At 42.4% G+C, this 18,947-nt stretch overlaps 1 protein-coding gene across 3 annotated transcripts in view; it reads left to right on the top strand.

Moving 5' to 3' along the window:
* The window catches only part of KDM4B (lysine demethylase 4B), a 198,683-nt gene that overhangs the window by 83,426 nt on the left and 96,310 nt on the right, over positions 1 to 18,947 (top strand). For all 3 annotated transcript variants that reach the window (XR_008328372.1, XM_053372905.1, XM_053372906.1), the window contains exon 7: positions 8,189 to 8,292. Coding sequence is in view for 2 of the 3 variants with exons in the window: in XM_053372905.1 (XP_053228880.1) it covers positions 8,189 to 8,292 (104 nt within the window). In the remaining variant the exon portion in view is untranslated. The remainder of the gene's footprint in view (positions 1 to 8,188; positions 8,293 to 18,947) is intronic.

Raw genomic sequence — 18,947 nt, 5'->3', positions numbered from 1 at the left:
AACCCTCCTCCATTATGTAGCATCAATTAGTGTTTTGTTGTTCAAGTGTTGGAATTATATTTTGCTCCCTGTATGCTTCCTCCTCTTCCCTACCTCCACTCCCAGCATTCTCCTCCTGCCTGCCCACTGGGACCTGTTTAATCAGCAGCATATAGTGGAAGCATTGACTGATGCAAAATCCTAAGGCTAGAGAGTGAGTTGCTTCAGTGCCATGAGTCATGACCAGGATCATAAAACCAGAGAATTGTAGAGTTGAAAAGGACTGCAAGGGTCATCCAGTTCAACCTCCTTCAACGCAGGAATCTTATCCATAACAGATGGCCACCCAACCTCTGCTTAAAAACCTTCAAGGAAGAAGAGTCCACAACCTTCCAAGGGAGACCGTTCCAATGTCGAACGCCTCTTACTGTCAGAAAGTTTTTAGCCAGAATCTCCTTTGGATCAATCCAAGGGTAGAAAAATATCTTACACTCCCAGATGCCATTCTGAAGCCAGCAGCACATTGACACTAGGATCTGCCTTGTGGAATAATGAGAAAATGTAAATTCCTGGGTACCAGAAGCAAATGCCAGGTGCCCTTGGGGAATTTTACAAGTCTGCTTCCACATTATCCCAGCAGAATTCAGTTGTGCAGCATGTGCTGGAGCCAGAACCCACAATGGTGTTGCCTTCGAGATAAGATCCTTGTTTTCCAAATTTCGCAACAAACTCTTAACAGTACTCTCCTTCAGAGACATGTACAGTGAGGACAACTTTATCAGGGGCCAGTTCTTATAAGCATTAACATATTTGGTCACAGTGATAGAAAACAGACAAGATTGCTCTCTGTGGCTGTATTTTCCGTGGTTTGCCTCATTTTTCAAACTAGTTTATCATCCCAGCACAAATGTTGCATCTGCCACCTCAATTTTTCCATGCTTCAGGTGAGTCCCCAGATTTGCTTTTGCACATGTAACCAAACAAATTACTGTTTGAAAACAAAATTTATCATCTTCCTAAATTAACTTATGGCCCAGTTATGGAATGGGTCTGGAGAAGCCTTTGGCTAGCGCACTTCCTTCCCCTCCCTTCTCCTTCTGCACACATGTAAAGGAGATTGAAATCCTCTGGTAGAGAATTTATTTTGCATGCAGAAGGTTTCAGTTTCATCTCAAGGTAAGGTTGGTAGAGACCCTACATGAAACCCTTGAGAGCCATTACCAGCCAATCTGAATGATACTGAGCTAGATGGACCCAATGGTCTGACTCTGTACCAGGCAACTTCCAAGGTTCTTAACTTGGAGAACTGGATTCTTCTAGCCATGGTTAGTTGATTTAATAAATGTGTTTATAACTGCATGTCATACAGTACAATACTTAGAATAAAATACAAATTTAAAACCTTGTAAGACAACAAGTGTTTGTAAGCAGGTGGCGCTGTGGTCTAAACCACAGAGCCTAGGGCTTGCCAATCGGAAGGTTGGCAGTTTGAATCCCCACGACGGGGTGAGCTCCCATTGCTCGGTCCCAGCTCCTGCCCACTTAGCAGTTTGAAAGCACGTCAAGTGCAAGTAGATAAATAGGTACTGCTCTGGCGAGAAGGTAAATGGCATTTCCGTGCGCTGCTCTGGTTCGCCAGAAGCGTCATAGTCATGCTGGTCACATGACCCAGAAGCTGTACGCTGGCTCCCTTGGCCAATAAAGCGAGATGAGCGCCGCAACCCCAGAGTCATTCGTGACTAGACCTAGTGGTGAGGGGTACCTTCACCTTTACCTTTAAGACAACAAAATGATATTACATGCAGTATTAAAAGCTGACTTTATGGCCAGGAAGGTACAAAAATTATTCCAACCAGACCGAAATAATTCTGCAACTTCAATCCCATTTGTGTTTTTTTAAAAAAGATATTTATTGAAATTTTCCACTTTAATACATTAAAAAAGTCAAAAAGGAAAAACAAAAAAGTTTAAAAACACATAGAGTTCACAATCCTTATTTTTCTATAACATATTTCCCTGACTTCCCCACACCTCCCCTTCTTATATTCCAATTCAAATTGTTAGTTCAGCAAGTTCTTATCCCTAATTTTTTACCTTTTTCTATTTAGTTCATTTTAAAAAAGCCAATTTTACTTTATAAACATCAATATTTATACATCAGTACTCATTCTTAAAACCTTTTTCTAAAGTCGACCCAAGTTCCCTTCCACGACTTCCCCAATCTTCATACAAATAACAAAACAGAATAAAAACAAAAACAGATTATAATTATGCACCCTTTGGATTCCCAAACTCCATCCCCCCCCTTTCCCGGTTTCAATCCCCAACAAATGTCCATCAGTCTTAATCTACTATCAGCCTGGAGATCTCACGTCCGAGGCTCTTAATTCTCTCTCAATTCCTCTCTGCCGGTTTTTTTGATGGTCCTTAATATTAAACACCAGATCTCGGAGAAGCTCTAGCCCAATGGGATCCATGTTTCTTCCAGCCAGACCTCCATACTTAAAAGTGGAGCCCAAATCTTGTTTCTTACTCCTTTCAAGTCCAAATGTCCCCAAAGCTCCAACTTCCACCTTAATCAGATTTGTAATCCTTGGATCTTCAGATCTCCACATAAGGAGATCTCTCCATTCTTCAATCTCCAATTCAAACCAGATTTTCAACATCCAGTTCTTATTTTCCTTTGTAGCCATCATGTCAGGCCTCTGGCTCTCCTTTGTCATCTGCAGCATTACAGCTCCTCCTTCCTTTTCCTCAGGAACAACATATATCTCTTTCTCCACACTCTCAAAGCTCTGAAGTTTCTCTTCTTGTCCAGCTGCATGGACTTCCTGAGTCAAGTCCTTATCAAATTCAATGAGTTTATTTACTGTTAAATCCAGAGTTGCAACATTTGTAGCCAAAACATCAATTTGGCCTTGTAACTTTCCCAAGAGAACAAAAACTCTGTCCAATTTAGCTTGTATTTTCCCTCCTTCAGCCATTCTTGTAATGTCCCAAAACCCCCTCTAGAGGGATTTTGGTTACTTAATATTCCTTCCAGTTCAAATCCAAAAGTCAAGTTAGTTTGTATCGGTTCTTCCTTGTTTTCAACAAATTATAACCAAATTGTAACAAATATAACCAGCAGAGACAACAGAAACAAAGTTCTCTTTTTTAGTCTTGACAGCTAATTTGACAGCTGTCAAACTCTTCAATACCTCTTCAACAGGCTCTCTCGCGGATCACTCCCGGGTCCGGGGGGGTGGCACTTCAGCTCCCAAAATTAGCTCTTATCCTCCAGTAAGATTTCTTATACTGCCAAATCGTGAAATTAATGTCTTTTACCCAATAAAAAAGAAAAGATTCTCTCGACCTTAGTTAGCAGGTCCTTGCTTTAGATTATTTACAAGACGGGGAGACGGACTTCCTGTTTGCGCCTTCCCCGATCGTGCCTAATTCAAAAAAAATTTTCTTTGCAAATCCAATTTCCGTACTACTCACGGGTTGTTGCTTTAAAGTCCAATTACTCACAAGAAGAAGTCAGCGCTCTCCGGCCATGGCAATGCGGCTTCACTCCGCAGGAGAAGCAGTCGACTCTCAGCACCGCGCCGCTCACCCCGTCCCCCATTCCGTAGCCTTTAAAAAGGCTCCTTCGCAGGTCGGGGGGCGCAAATGGTGCCCGCCGAGTCACCAGGTTCACAGGCTTCACCGCCTGTGATTTTTAAGGGTCGCCGCAGTGGGAAGACGCAAATCCTGCGGAGCCGATTCCCTCCGGAGCTCGGAGGGAATCCGCCATTCGCCGATGGCGCTAACCCGGAAGTCCTTCAATCCCATTTGTTTACTAAAGGCTACATTGCATATTTAAAGCATTTTATAACCCATGAGGAATGGTGTCTGGCTTATGTCCTGAAGAATTGCATTCCATAATTGTGGAGCCACTGCCAATAGTGCTGTCATCCATGTGCTCTCCAGTGTCACCTTGACAGGTGAACACCTCAGTAGGGCTTCAGAGGTATGGGCAGGCAGATAGGGATGCTGGTGGTCCGTCAAATAATCTGGCCCCATGCTGTTTAGAGCTTTAAAGGTCATCACTAGCTGCCTAAGGTTGAAGCCATTGCCACTGGAATCCATGGCATAGGTGCAAAGGAGGTTTATTATTGTATATTTTTTGAATTCCAAATGCAGTCAGAAGAGCCAGCAGAAGACATTGTGGTATCAGAACAAGGCAGGTACACTCATCCACATGTGGTGGCATTTTGTACTTTAATAGATGAGTGTCTCCTTCAGGAAAGTGTAGCATTTCTGCCAGAGGACATTCAGGCCCTACACAACTGGTTACAGACAATGAAAGGACTTAAACATAGCAGGCACAGCAGGAACCTTTAAATTGGTAGTACCTATAGGTGAAAACCTTGGCATGTTGATGGAAGTGATGTGGATAGCAGGATGTGGAGTCTCCACATAGTACTTGCTAATGTAAGGGTTCCATCTGGATCGACAAAGTGTTATGAGAGGAGCAATAATTGAATTGAGCATTTGTGTAAAGGATACAGCTTTTCTTCTGAACAAGGGGTTATTCAGTGCTGAAGTGACAGATGCCCCATTCCAGATACTCTCTCTGAAGCATGTTATTTAGAAGGAGAGGAAGGTGCTCCAGACTTAAACTGAAGCCATCCTTTACACTCCAGAGCTTGAACGAAGGAGAGGAAAAAATGAGGACACGAAAAGGGAGATTAAATCATTCTCTCAGGATGTGTTTTATGCTGCCACTAATAGAAGAATGAAGCCAGCAAGGCATTCTCAGCTTGGGTTAGCTATAATAGCAGGGTTGGAAATAGAAAGGTCATTGAAGTTGGAGGCCTACAAGGTCATTGTCTGCTGCAACATAGCTTGAAAAACCGAAAATAGAAATTGACATGTAGCAATGAGGGTACTGTTCACAATGCCTGAAAATTGCCGCTGCATATGTTGCTTTTGATAACGAGAGCCAATTTGTTAAAAACTCTTTTAAGTGGGTAAAAATACATTGTATGGCAATATAGGTGTTTGCAGATCAAGATACTAAAGCTGGTGAAGCTGATGGTGTGAGATGTGTGGCATTGACACGAGGCATACACAAAGGAACAGGATGTTGGCCATGCCTTAGTTGTGTGGGACGGTTACATTTCTACTAGATTATGCTGTTCTCAAAATGGGTGATGTCCCTTGGATTCTGTTGCCGGCACTTCAGATTAAAGGAGGACTAGTTTGGGTGCAGTGGAATTCAACAATACTCTCTGTTCCTCAGCAAAATATCAGGTCAATATTTCTGATTATAGACGTAGAAACAAAGCTGCACAGTGTGTCTCTCAACCTGAGTGTGATTAGATCTACATAATGGTTGCACATAACCTTGCGATTGGAAGAGTGGTCTTGATGATGCAAGCAAAGGAAAGCTTTCAGAATTCAGTAACCACTTTGGAGGTTTTTTCACACAAAATGGCCCATTCAGTGCTTATTCAATCTGGAATACTAGTTTGCTGCAGGGTTATTCAGAAAGATGGTTTCAGGGATATATCTGAACCTTTGCAAGCATGTGTACCGGATTCTGCCAGCTGCTATAGAAATCTTGAGCGCTGAAGAGTTGTTTAAAAGAACAAATACCTTATACCTGTGGTAGTTTTCTGAAGGACTCAGCATTTTTTCTTCATGCTTCGGGTGCATTCATGTAACATGCTTCATAACGGCATGAGTTTTTTGTGGAACGCTAAGAGCTTGCATAGGATATTTCCTGCTGATTTCGAGGGAGCACAAACCCCCACTGGAGAACATTCTTCTTAGTGCTAACCAAGAAATGTGTAAAGGCCTGCTGAGGAGGAGGCGGATAGAATTGTGGAGAAATGTAACCTTCAGGATGATGATAGCATATTAACTTGGGTACTCTACAGCCTAAAGTAACACACACAAGTCGCATCATAAGATACCAGCTAAAGCTCAACTGTTGCAATTGCAGTTGATGTTCAGTAAGTGTCACATTAAATGGGGTTTTGCCACCAAGAAGGCCCTGCCTCTGGTGGTGATGTTTTCCCAAGGTTGGTTGGTAATGGGTAAGTAAAAAAAACATACGCTTAGAAGCCTTTTATGCTTCTGCAGTATGCAAATTCTGTTAAATAAATAAAATAGGTGTTCCTGAGCCATTTATGGCTTTGTACTGTAGTGGCAGCATCTTGAATTGTGCCTGATAGCTCAGTAACAGCCAGTGCTGTATGTTGAGGATGGGTGTTGTAGTGGGAATTGGGGTTGCTTGTGCGTAAAACTCCAAACTGCTCCAAACGGGTTGTATAGCTAACCCTTTCCCTAGTTTGACAGCCCCTTACAACGCGACTGTCTCAATCACTGGCAGAATCCGTCAGTGGGCGTTTCCTGAACTTCTTCCAACATAAGAATTCCTTGACAGACAGTCTCCGCCTAGCTTCTCTGCGCGGAAGCCTTCTGCGCAGAGTAGGCGTGCCAAGCGGAGGTCCTGCGCTCTCCCCACTGATCTCACTGGAAGAGTCTCGGAGCCTTCCCTCCGAAGTACTCTCAGCCTCCCCTCTCTTCCTGGTGTCACCTTGGTTTCCTTCCCCAGCGGAAGCTCTCTCTCTCCCCTTGCTAGTTCCCTCCCCTGCATCCTTGGGGCGACTTCCCTCTCCGCTAGTCTCTGATGTCAGTTCCCTGACAGGTGTAATATAATCTCATATTGCTGCCCCACACATAACGGACAACAGAATTTTCATCCGTTGCAGCTCCTTTCCATTTTGAAGAGATGCACACACTCACACTCTTTGCCATGATGGTTTCCCATGGGAATCTATTCAACGCAGGGATCTTTTTGCTCATTGTGGGGCTCATACCCACAACCTTGAGATTAAGAGCCTCTTGCTCTATCAACAAAGCTATTCAGTATTTATTATACTCTCACACACAGTGGTATCCAATGTTAGTCATACTAGTAACTTTAATCCATTGGTATCTGAAGAAGTGTGAATGTACACAAAATCTCATACCAATAACAAACTTAGTTGGTCTCTAAGGTGCTACTGGAAGGAATTTTTATTTTATTTTATTTTGTTTAATCCATCAATTTCAGTAGGTCTACAGTGAGCAAAATGCAACCCAGAGGATAAGGTGATAAAACTGTTTTTGGACGGCAGCTGAGAGATTAGACACACAATCATGTGTAAAAAAACTGGCATGGGAGAAAAAAATAGTTTGATCTGGTTTTGAGCCTAGTAGAGAGTATTTTTCACTGGGGAACTTAGCTCTGTGATTCATCACCTGCAGTCTGCATACTGTCAGAGAAACAGTTTTGACACCACCTGCTGTTTGTGTGGATTAGGCTGAAAGTGCAGCTTCTGTTTCCAGTAGGTTTTGCTTCCCTTGCTTCCTTCCCTTACCAAGCAAAACTACCATGTTTCCACCTTTTTCCACTTTCCTGCTTGCACAAACCTAGGGGCTCTGCCTGCTGATTCATCTTCATCTGGTCATAGCCAGTCTGAGCATGTTCAAAGCATATTTATTTGAGTTTGTGGGTGGGTGGGGCAGGGAGCTCCCTATTACACATTATTACTTTTCATTATTATTATTATTGATTATTATTATTGTATTCCACCCTATACCCGTAGATCTCAGGGCAGTTCACAACATAAAATCACAGTATAAAAGACACAAAATACATAATAAAAACCCAAACAACCCAATAACCCCCCCCCCTTTCCCCAACATATTTAAAAGGCCTGGTTAAACAGGAACATTTTTGCCTGGCACTTAAAGGTGTATAATGAAGGTGTGAGCTGAACCTTCCTGGCGAGAGCATTCCAGAAACAGGGAAACACTGCAGAAAAGGCCTGTTCTTGTGTTGCCACCCACTGGACCTCTTATGGACTTTGAGGAGGCTAACATAGAAGAGCTTCAGAAGATGATCTCAGAGTCCAGGTGGGTTCATATGGAGAGAGGCGGTCCTTGAGCATTTTACTTACCTCGTTTGAACTTTAAGGTGGGGGGAGGCGGCACCATCGTAAACCCTCAGAGTTTTTATACATACATGAGAAAAATGATGCCTGGGTAAGTAACAAGTATGCAGCTGTTGGCTTTTCCTCTAGGTGGTCAGAGGGGATTCCCTTGGGATACAAAACCATAGAATTGTAGAGTTGGAAGGGGGTCTGAGGGTCAGTGATGGTAATAGTTTCTCTCCTGAATCCTCCTGCAGGATTTTTCCCTGGGAGCTCTCAAGGGTGCGACGCCTTCCTCCGCCACAAGATGACCCTCATTTCACCATCTATCTTGAAGAAATACGGCATCCCTTTTGACCGGGTATGTATGGATAATGTTTCAGGACACACACAGGTTTTCAGAGAATGCTGGTCGAGAACTGAATCCTCCAGCATACTGTTATGTTACGTTAAACACTCAAAAGTAGGGTTCTGAGCTAGGTTCAGTGTTCTGGTTGAGGGAAATAACTTGATGGTGATGCATTTTAACTTTAAGAGACAAATCTATAAATTTTGTTTTATTATTGTGAACCCTTTGAGGTCCATGGTGGTTTGAGATTGTAGTGGTTGAAAAAGAGCCATCAAAACTAGTACTGTGGAACTTGTGAAGCATGGTACTCTTTAATTCCTTCCTCAGCTGCCCATCTGGCTGGGTTTCCCAATTGAAGAAACCCAATTGAAATTAATCTAGACAATCAGCATTACCCAAGAATGCCTGATGTTGTGTGGCAAACATTCACTTGAGGACATTGTTTAAAAAAAACCCCACCACCATATATTTGTGACTGGTTGCTAGCTAGAATAATACTCAGGGTTGAAGGAAGTGTTCTTCGCTTGATGGCCTTGGCCAAGTCTCTCACCCTTACTGTTGGGAGGATAAAATGGGACCACTTTCATTTCTTCTACCCTAAATCTGTGCAAAAATGAAATTAAAAGGTGTAGCACAAGATCCTGCCAGAAACATTAGCTCCACTCTGCTTCTCCTTCCTTTTTCATTGAGTGTGGGAACTGAAAAACAGGGTAGAAATTCAGTCCCCTTCCCTCATTCCCTGCTGGGGAGGAATTGTGTTGGAATCCTACAGGGACTTAACATTATGGAGCCTTCACCTCTCCAGTCCACCATTTTTCATTTTTCTTTTTTTATAAGATGTTTATTAGGATTTTACAAGAAGCAAAAATTAACAGAATAAAAAGAAGACAGGAAAAAAAAAGAAAAAATACAAAAAATACAAAAATACATAAAAAAAGAAAATACAAAATACAAAAAAGAAATAAGTAGAAAAAGTTAAAAACAAATCCATTTTTTTCATATCTTTAAGCTCGTTTGCTTGTTTCCTTGACCTCCTCACACCTCCCTTTTTTGTATTCCCGTTCACATAGTCAGTTCAGCAAATCCTTACCCTCTTTCATTTATCTTAACTCTATATCTTAACATATTATAACTGTATATTTTCATCCATTATCAGTCCATTTTTACATATTCTTATTGGCCTTGTTGCTAATTCCACTTAATTTCGATCCAACATCATTTTAACATTCATTAATTTTACAATATTTCTGCAGATAGTCTTTGAATTTCTTCCAATCTTCTTCCACCGACTCTTCTCCCTGGTCTCGGATTCTGCCAGTCATTTCTGCCAGTTCCATATAGTCCATCACTTTTATCTGCCACTCTTCCAGGGTGGGTAAATCTTGTGTCTTCCAATACTTTGCAATAAGTATTTTTGCTGCTGTTATAGCATACATAAAGAAAGTTCTATTCTTCTTTGGCACCAATTGGCCGACTATGCCCAGGAGAAAGGCCTCTGGTTTCTTCAGGAAGGTATATTTAAATACCTTTTTCATTTCATTATAGATCATCTCCCAGAAAGCCTTAATCTTTGGGCACGTCCACCAAAGGTGAAAGAATGTACCTTCATTTTCTTTACATTTCCAACATTTATTATCGGGCAAATGATAGATTTTTGCAAGCTTGACTGGTGTCATGTACCACCTGTATATCATTTTCATAATATTCTCTCTTAAGGCATTACATGCCGTAAATTTCATACCTGTGGTCCACAACTGTTCCCAGTCAGCAAACATAATGTTGTGTCCAACATCTTGTGCCCATTTAATCATAGCAGATTTAACCGTTTCATCCTGCGTATTCCATTTCAACAGCAAGTTATACATTCTTGAAAGTATCTTAGTTTTGGGATCTAACAGCTCTGTTTCCAATTTTGATTTTTCCACCTGGAAGCCAATTTTTTTGTCCAAATTATAAACCTCCCTTATTTGATAATAGTGAAGCCAGTCTTGCACTTTGTCTTTTAATTTCTCAAAACTCTGCAATTTCAATTTGTCTCCTTCTTGCTCCAGAATTTCCCAATATTTCGGCCATTTGGCCTCCATATTGAGCTTTTTCTGAGCCTTTGCTTCCATCGGTGACAACCACCTTGGGGTTTTATTTTCAAGTAAGTCTTTATATCTTATCCAGACATTAAACAATGCTTTCCTGACAATATGGTTTTTAAATGCTTTATGTGCTTTAACCTTGTCGTACCACAAATATGCATGCCACCCAAAAACGTTATTAAAACCTTCTAGATCCAAAATGTCTGTGTTCTCAAGAAGCAGCCATTCTTTTAACCAGCAGAATGCTGCTGATTCATAATAAAGTTTAAGGTCTGGCAGGGCAAATCCACCTCTTTCCTTTGCATCAGTTAATATTTTAAATTTTATTCTGGGCTTCTTGCCCTGCCAGACAAATCTAGAAATGTCTCTCTGCCACTTCTTGAAACAGTCCATTTTGTCCAAAATTTGCAATGATTGAAACAAAAATAACATTCTGGGCAATACATTCATCTTTATAACAGCAATTCGACCCAACAAGGAAAGCTTCAAATTTGACCATATTTCTAAGTCCTTTTTCACTTCTGACCAACATTTCTCATAATTGTCTTTAAATAAGTTTAAGTTCTTAGCAGTCATATTAACCCCCAGGTATTTTACTTTCTTGACCAGTGTTAAACCTGTCTCCTTCTGAAACCTCTCTTTCTCAATCGGTGTTAAATTTTTCTCAAGAACTTTGGTTTTTAACTTGTTCAACTTGAATCCTGCCACATGACCAAATTCTTGAATCAGTTCTAATACTCTTTTAGTACTAGATTCTGGCTCCTGTAATGTCAATACTAAGTCATCTGCAAAAGCTTTCAGTTTGTATTGTTTGGCTCCGACCTGTATACCTTTAATCAGACGGTCCCTTCTAATCATATTTAGCAAAACCTCCAGGACCGAAATAAAAAGCAATGGGGAAATTGGGCAGCCTTGTCGTGTACCTTTCTCTATCTTAAATTCCTCTGTCACCACGTTATTAACAATTAGTTTAGCCTTTTGTTCTGAATAGATTGCACTTATACCATTTTCAAACCCTTGACCAACCCCCATCCCCTGAAGATTTTTCTTCATAAAACTCCAAGAAATACCATCAAAGGCTTTCTCCACATCTACAAAGATTAAAACTGCTTTAGTATTAATGTTCACTTGCAACTTCTCCATTATGGTCGGAGCAAGTTTTAGGGCAAATTCCCACTTTTCGAGTCTTAGGTGCCAGTCCTCTAGTTATCCAGATTTGGTCAATTCTTGTCCATGTCATTTTGGCTTCAGAAAAGAAGGTTCCCTCTCTAGCCAAGGGATTCTTAGTTCTCCAAATGTCAATCAAATCCATAGTGTCAGTCAATTCAAAAAAGGTTTTTGGTAGTCTGCCATCTTTAGTTACAATCTGTCTCTGCGACTTGTCCATGTTTGTAGATACCACTCCGTTCATATCTCCCATCATGATAATGTTGTAATCCATATAGTCTAACAATGTCTCATGCAACTTCTTAAAAAATTCAGATTTCCCCTCATTCGGTGCATATACTCCTACTATCAAAAATTTTTCTCCTTGTGTCTGAATTTCGATTGCCACAAATCTTCCTTGATCATCTTTAAAAACAAATTTCGGTGGTAGGCTCTCTTTTGCATAAATAACTACTCCTCTCTTTTTGACCTTGTCCGATGAGATAAACTCTTGGCCCAATCATTTATTAATCAATACTTTCCTATGTAGCCTTATCACATGTGTTTCCTGTAAACAAATCAAGTCCAATTGTTCCTTTTTCAGTAAATGAAAGACTTTCTTCCTTTTCTCCGGGGAATTAAATCCATGAATGTTCCAACTTAATAGTTGCAGAGACATGGTGTATTTATTTTGCTTCTCCTCCAACTGCTCCCAATAATTGTTCTTGTTTTGACGGTGGTATCACTTTCTCTAGCTTGTCCAATCCCAAAGGTAGTGGTACTATGCCATGTATTCCTGGTTTTAAAGCTTTTGGCTCTTCTTCAGCTTCTTTTTGCAGGTCTTCTTCGTGTTCTCTCAAAAATTTTTCTTTATCTTCCACTGATCTTATTTTAAACTTTTTCCCTTTAAAGGTAAAAGATAGGCCTTGGGGGAATTCCCACCTAAAAATGGTTCTGTTTCCTCTCAGCAGGGCCACCAAATCTCTGTAGTTAGACCTAAGGTCCAAAAGATATTTCGGGATATCCTTAAATATCTCCACTCTTGATTCGTTTATTTCCAAGGTATTCTGGAAATGCAGACTCAGTATTTTGTCTCTCTCCTCTTTTGATCGGAGGGTAATCAAACAGTCTCTCGCCCTGTTCTTTCTCCCTCCTCTTCCAAGTCTGAAAGCACTCACTATCTTGAAGTCTTGTTTATCATCCAGGTTCCAAAAGTCTGCAAATTCCTGTGTAAGAAAGTCACTCAAACTATCTTTCTCAAGTTCAGGTACAGCCCTGATCCTTAGATTTGTCTGTTTTTCTTTTAATTCAATCATAGACAGTAATGACTTGTGGTCCTCAAACTGCCTACATATTGGTGGTATCTTTTCCTCTACAGCCAATACTTTTTCCTTGGCTTCTTCAGCTGTTTTTCGGTTCAAAGTAGATTCCTGCAGCAGTTTCTCAATAGATTCTGTATTTGAGTTCACCTTCTGCCCCAAGTTGTTGATGCTTGAAGTATTTTGATCAATTTTAGTTGTCGCTTCAGCAACTTGTTTGCTTAATTTTTCCAAAGATTCAAAAATTTTATCTAATGCTGGAGCTAAACCCCCTTCAGATGCCATTCCTTTAGGCACCGCCTGAGCTGGATCTTCCCCTGGTGGGGCAGAAGGGCCGGGTGCTGATGGTCTACGCTGCTGCAGTCTAATTTTACCCGATCTTGTTGTTTTTTCCTGAGTCAAATCTGCCATAACACTTTATCTAAGGATCAAGGTCAGTCCCACGGTTACTTGTTTTGTAGTGGAAAATTCCCCTGGCCAGTTTAGAGTGGAAAATTCCCTGGCCAATTGTAACAATTTCAAAGTTCCTCTAGGGGGACACAGTAGCAGTCCAAACTTGTAACAATAAAATGACTTTTCCAACTTTCAAAAATCCCCCCTTTAACGAAAGAAGCAACAGTTTCAGGTCCGAAGAAACCCTTCAGAGTCAAAGTATCTCTCTTACAGAGTTAGCTGTCAAAAAGTTGCATTATCCTTTAACAATACAACAGTTCTATTGTCCCTTGACAGTCTGTTCCCAGGGATTAAGTGGTGGTCTTTGTTCCCTTTCTCTCTTCTTTTTTTGCAGGCAAAAAAAATACTTCCCCTTTTCCCTCCCCTCTCCTGCACCCCAGGGAGAGAGTTCTCTTTTAATTGATGTTAGGATTTGAGTCTTTTTCAACGCGATTTTCAAGGTCTTAGCTTAGACAGTCTTTGCTTTGATCTATTTACAGAAAACGGAAGGCGGACTTCCTGTTTACGCCTTCCCGCTTCAGTGCCAAATTAGTCCTTTCCCCCCCTTAAATTCCCCAATCTTCAAACTTGACCTACTCACGGGTAGTTGTTTAATAGCCGAATTGTCACAGGAAAAAGGCCAGCGCTCTCTGGCAACAGCTGCGCGGCTTCACTCCACGGAAGAAGCAGTTGACTCTCAGCACCGCGCCACACTCCCCGTTTCGCTCTGGAACTCTTTACAGGGTTCCCTTGCAAATTGGGGGGGGGCACTAAGGGTGCCCTCCGAGTCCCACGGTCACAGGCTTCTCCCGCCTGTGATTTTCGAAGGGGTCCCCACTTCGCCGTAGCGGCAAGACCCGATTTCCGCGGAGCTACTCCCTCAAGACTAGAGGGAATCGGCCATTGCCGATGGCGCCGCCTCCGGAAGTCCAGTCCACCATTTTTTCTTTCCCAGTTGAACTGTTGATGTTTAAGGTAGTTTGTAGTTGTGAGAATATAGAAGACAGGTTTAAGCAAAGCATGCATTGGCCATTAAGCAACCTGCATAGCTCTTCTCCAAAGTGTAATGATGTCTTCATTGAAAATGGAGTGAGAAGAATCATTTCAACTTTCAGCATGAAAAATAGTGCTATAAAAGTTTTCCTGAATTGCACACCTCTCTTTACGCTTCCTAATTATTTTAAGGATGTAGGAAGTTTAGTGCTGTCTTAAACACCACCTGAGAAAGGGGTATCACACAGTCCTGAAAGGAATGGCTGTTCACAGTAGGGAAGAATATGACTTGCAGCACACCAAAGAGGGTGTTCTATCTTTGGCATTAAGACTTTGTGTTTAGCCTGCTTTTTCTGACACTTTATTTGTCAGGCTGAGTAGATGTTGGTCAGGCTGGAGCATTTACACAGAACATGGGAGAGAGCCCTTGCAAAATCTCCATGTTAGCTATGTGGGAAACTGGCATAGAATTCTGTTTCAGTGTGTACACAATGCAAGAATGGAGGCCTCTTAAAGGCTGGTGAATCTGTGAATGCTGAATGCCTTTTCTTTCGAAGGCAAGGGAAGGTTGGCCTTAAGATTCTGAGGGCCTGGCCCCCAGCAGGGGAGGGATGTTGCTTTCCTGACAGCTCCTTGCTCCTCCTCTGAGGCCACATTGTGGTAAGGTGATGCAGAAGGACCTTCTTTGTGTAATGAGCCTGGGCCCCAAGCAAGTCCAACCTAACTTAAAGCAGCAGCCCTCCCCAGAAGTGGCCTCCATTCACAGAAAGCAAACCAAAGGTTCCTCCCATTTCTCCCTCCACAAATGCATCAAAATTCCTGGCAGGCTTCAAACAGGGCAAATACCTGGGTGTTTATAAATCTTAGTAATGGTATTTACTTCTCTAAAGAAATCAGATCGATACCTGAGCTTTTTAATAATTAAAAATGTGTATTTCTGTAATCCGCTATTGATTTCTCCATTTATTCTGTGAAGGCCTTGCAGAAGTCAGTAAATTCAGGGCTTTTCACTGTGAGTGGCAGCCGGTGCTGGCTTTTCCTCAATAGTTATTACTTTTCTACCCAAGCCCATCCGTCACCTGGAGTGCTTTTCTAATTTATTGGCGGGATAATGTTGACAGCAGTGATGTGAGGAGGATATGCACTGTGGGTCTTGGGAGGAAGACACAGGGATGTAGATTTTCTGACAGGAGCATAATCTCTCTGTCTGCTTAACTTAACTGTCTGCAGCTTTGCCTTGATTTATGAACAGGTTCAAGTGGAGCTGGGCACCAGAGGCCAGGCCTGAACTTCTCTCACCTGTATCGGGAGAAGCAGAGGAATACAAAGCCTCTTACAGTACTGCTGTCAGGCTGGCTCTCCTCAGGGGAGGGAGGTCGTGAGTGCAGATGGTTGTCCCTCTTAAACATTCTTTGGAGTAAAGTCCTCATGCTTAAGAATTAGGATGTGACACATTAGCACCTCAGTAAGTCGCAGCAGCATTTTAACCAGTCACTTTTCATACCTCAGGAACATTGCTTGCTGCTGCTGCTGTCTCAGTCAGGGCTGGCTGAAGACATTTTGGCCCATCAGGTGGAGAAATCCTTATGACATTTTCCCTTCCTATGTTAGTTAACGCCCAACTCAGCCAGCTGGAAAGTTTTTGTACAGTGGTGCCTCGCAAGACGAAATTAATTCGTTCCGCGAGTCTTTTCGTCTTGCGATGTTTTTCGTCTTGCGAAGCACGGTCTGCAACTGCGCCTCTTCAAGCGGCTTTAAGAAAAAAGCGAACAAACTCGCAAGACGTTTTCGTCTTGCGAAGCAAGCCCATAGGGGAAATCGTCTAGCGAAGCAACGCAAAAACCGAAAAACCCTTTCGTCTTGCACGTTTTTCGTTTTGCGAGGCATTTGTCTTGCGGGGCACCACTGTACAATTATGTGGTAATAAGGATAGAGACAACCAATCCAGAGGGTGGCAGGTTAGTTGGTGATGCTCAGCAGACCTGATGTTAGTTGTTCTTCAGAGGGATCCCAGTTTTTAAAGCAAACACCCAAGTTGTGAGTACATGGCGGTATGTAGAAGGCCTTCTTTTATGCATTAGCCAGTTTCCCCTTCTTTGGTTGTCCAAATCAAATGATCAAACTCTCCTTCCCTCTGAAATGAGGAAAACCAGATGTTTTAAGACCTCAGCTCCCCAATTACATAATAAGTAAGGATGTGGTTTTTCCCCAAACCTCTCTGGTGGCAGAGAAACGAGAAAAGTGGGTGCCAGCGCATTCATATTCCCCCCCCCTCTCACACACACACAGTGCTGTTGCAAACATGATGGATATGAAATTGGTGCTTGACATCCTGGTTTTTTAATCTCATCCTATGAAAGTTTGTCCCACTCTTGATTTCTTCCTTGGTACCTCTGATTTAGATGTCTCACATGTGTAATATAAGTGAAAGGGGAATGATTTAGGGGAAAGTGGGGAAAATCTTTGTGAAAGACGCAAAAACATGAAAGCAGAGTTACTGTATTGTGGACTTTTGTGGGTGGTTGAAACTACAGTGCTTCTCTAGTGTTTGATTCCCCCACTGTACAAATATGCCTATGTTTTGAGTATACAGCTGCTGAGATATGTGCAGCGCTGCTTGCCAGGACTCAGACTACACCTGCCTGATATGCTGCACTTGAGACTGGCAAATAATGGTTTTAGAGTAGAGGTCCACTATTTTTGCCTGGACTTGATAACTAAGCCAAAAATTGCGGTTGCCAGAAACCTGCCCTCTATTTGCTTCTTGCGCTGCTTCTCTGTGCAAGGTCAAGGACAATCTTTTGCTCCCCTTCCTAGCTCCAAGATGTCCTGGCAAGGCACCGCCTGCAGAAGCCTCCTCCACTTCTCCAACTACAGAGTTGGGAAGAGTTGAGGGGGTTGATTAATTTGTTCCTCTGGAGTGGTTTGCTAATGCAGTGGCCAAACAATTTCCAGTCTTCCTCTTAACACTGGAACTAGAGAGAGGACTAAAAGCTGCCATGCTACTGCAGAGACAGCCCTTCTTCCCTCCCCCCCCCCACAGCAGCACCTAAGTTTGGGAAGAATACCTGGAGCCTGTCATATGCTGCACATTTGCCATAGCAACTGAAATTGCCAGACTCAATACTGTCAACTTCGATCCCCTTCTGCAGACAGTGACAGCATTTCTGTAGTTTATGGTGGTCTTGAGATTTCTTTATTATATTTCATAGAATCATAGAGCTGAAAGGGAACCAAGGGTCATCTAGTCCAACCCCTGCAATTCAGGAGTCTCAGCTAAAGCCACCATGACAGATGGTCGTCCAACCTCTACTTAAAAACCTCCAAGGAAGGAGAGTCCACCACCTCTTGTGGGAGACCGTTCCACTGTCAAACAGCTCTTACGTCAGAAAGTTTTCCCTGTTGTTTAGTCGGAATCTCCTTTCTTATAACTTGAAGCCATTGGTTCGAGTCTTTCCCTCCAGAGCAAGAGAGAACAAGCTTGTTCCCTCTTCCATCTGACAGTCCTTGAGATAGTTGAAGATGGATATCATATCTCCTCTTAGTCTCCTCTTTTTCAGGCTAAACATACCCAGCTCCTTCAACCATTCCTCATAAGGCTGCGTTTCCAGACCCTTGATCAGCTTGTTTGCCCTCCTCTGCACATGTTCCAGCTTGTCAACAGCCTTCTTAAATTGTGGGGCCCAGAAATGAACACAGAACTCCAAGGCAAAATAAGTGGTACTATTACTTCCCTTGATCTGGACACTCTACTTCTGTTAATGCAGGCTAGAATAGCATTAGCTTTTTTTTGCTGCTTCTGCCTCACAGTGTTTACTCATGTTAAGCTTATGGTCCACCAAGACTCCTAGATTCTTTTCACATGTACTACTGGCAAGCTAGGTGTCCCCCACCTTATATGTGTGCAGCTGGTTTATAACCTGGTATTTGTCCGCATTGAAATTGCATTTTTTTTAGTTTGGGCCCAGGCCTCCAATCTGTTAAGGTCATTTTGAATTCTGATTCTGTCTTCTGCAGCATTGGCTACCTCTCCCAGTTTGGTGTCATCTGCAAATTTGATGAGCATCCCCTCAGTTCCTTCATCCAAGTCATTTACAAAGACGTTGTTAACGGGCCCAGGACAGAACCCTGCGGCACCCACTTACCACATTTTCCCAGGATGATAAGGAACCATTAATGAGTCCTCTTTGGGTTTGGTCAGCCAACCAGCTATGAATCTACCTAACAGTTACCTCATTCAACCCACATTTTACCAACTTCCTCACAAGAATATCACGGGGCACTTGGTCAAAAGCCTTTCTGAAATGTTTTGGTTGCATGTGACGTCTGGCTGGAGAAGTGTGCCTTTGGCTTTCCCAGAACACTAAAAGATTGTGGGGCTTGGATTTCAGGCAGCATAAAGCCAATGTGGGGGGAGTTGGTTGGGACCCTGGTGGGGCATGCAAAGAGTTTATTGCAGGTCACCTGGGTTGGTGAATGTATGCATTTCCTCCCTGCATTAGTTTGTTCCCATGAGAATTCCTTGTGGAAAACCTTATTTCTAGAAGGGGTAGCTGTCTTTCCTAAGAGATCTCACAAAGATGTACGGAGAATCCTGAAAGCAGCCCTGGGTCACCATAATCAGCCCACCATCTTGGTTTCAGTGTAGGGGCACTTCTTGTCATCCCTCTTACTACAAATACAGATTTAT

The sequence above is a fragment of the Podarcis raffonei genome, chromosome 18 (assembly GCF_027172205.1).
Source record: "Podarcis raffonei isolate rPodRaf1 chromosome 18, rPodRaf1.pri, whole genome shotgun sequence".
Lineage (NCBI taxonomy): Eukaryota > Metazoa > Chordata > Lepidosauria > Squamata > Lacertidae > Podarcis > Podarcis raffonei.
The sequence above is the reverse complement of the archived record's forward strand: the minus strand, read 5'-3'. Positions and strand labels throughout refer to the sequence as shown.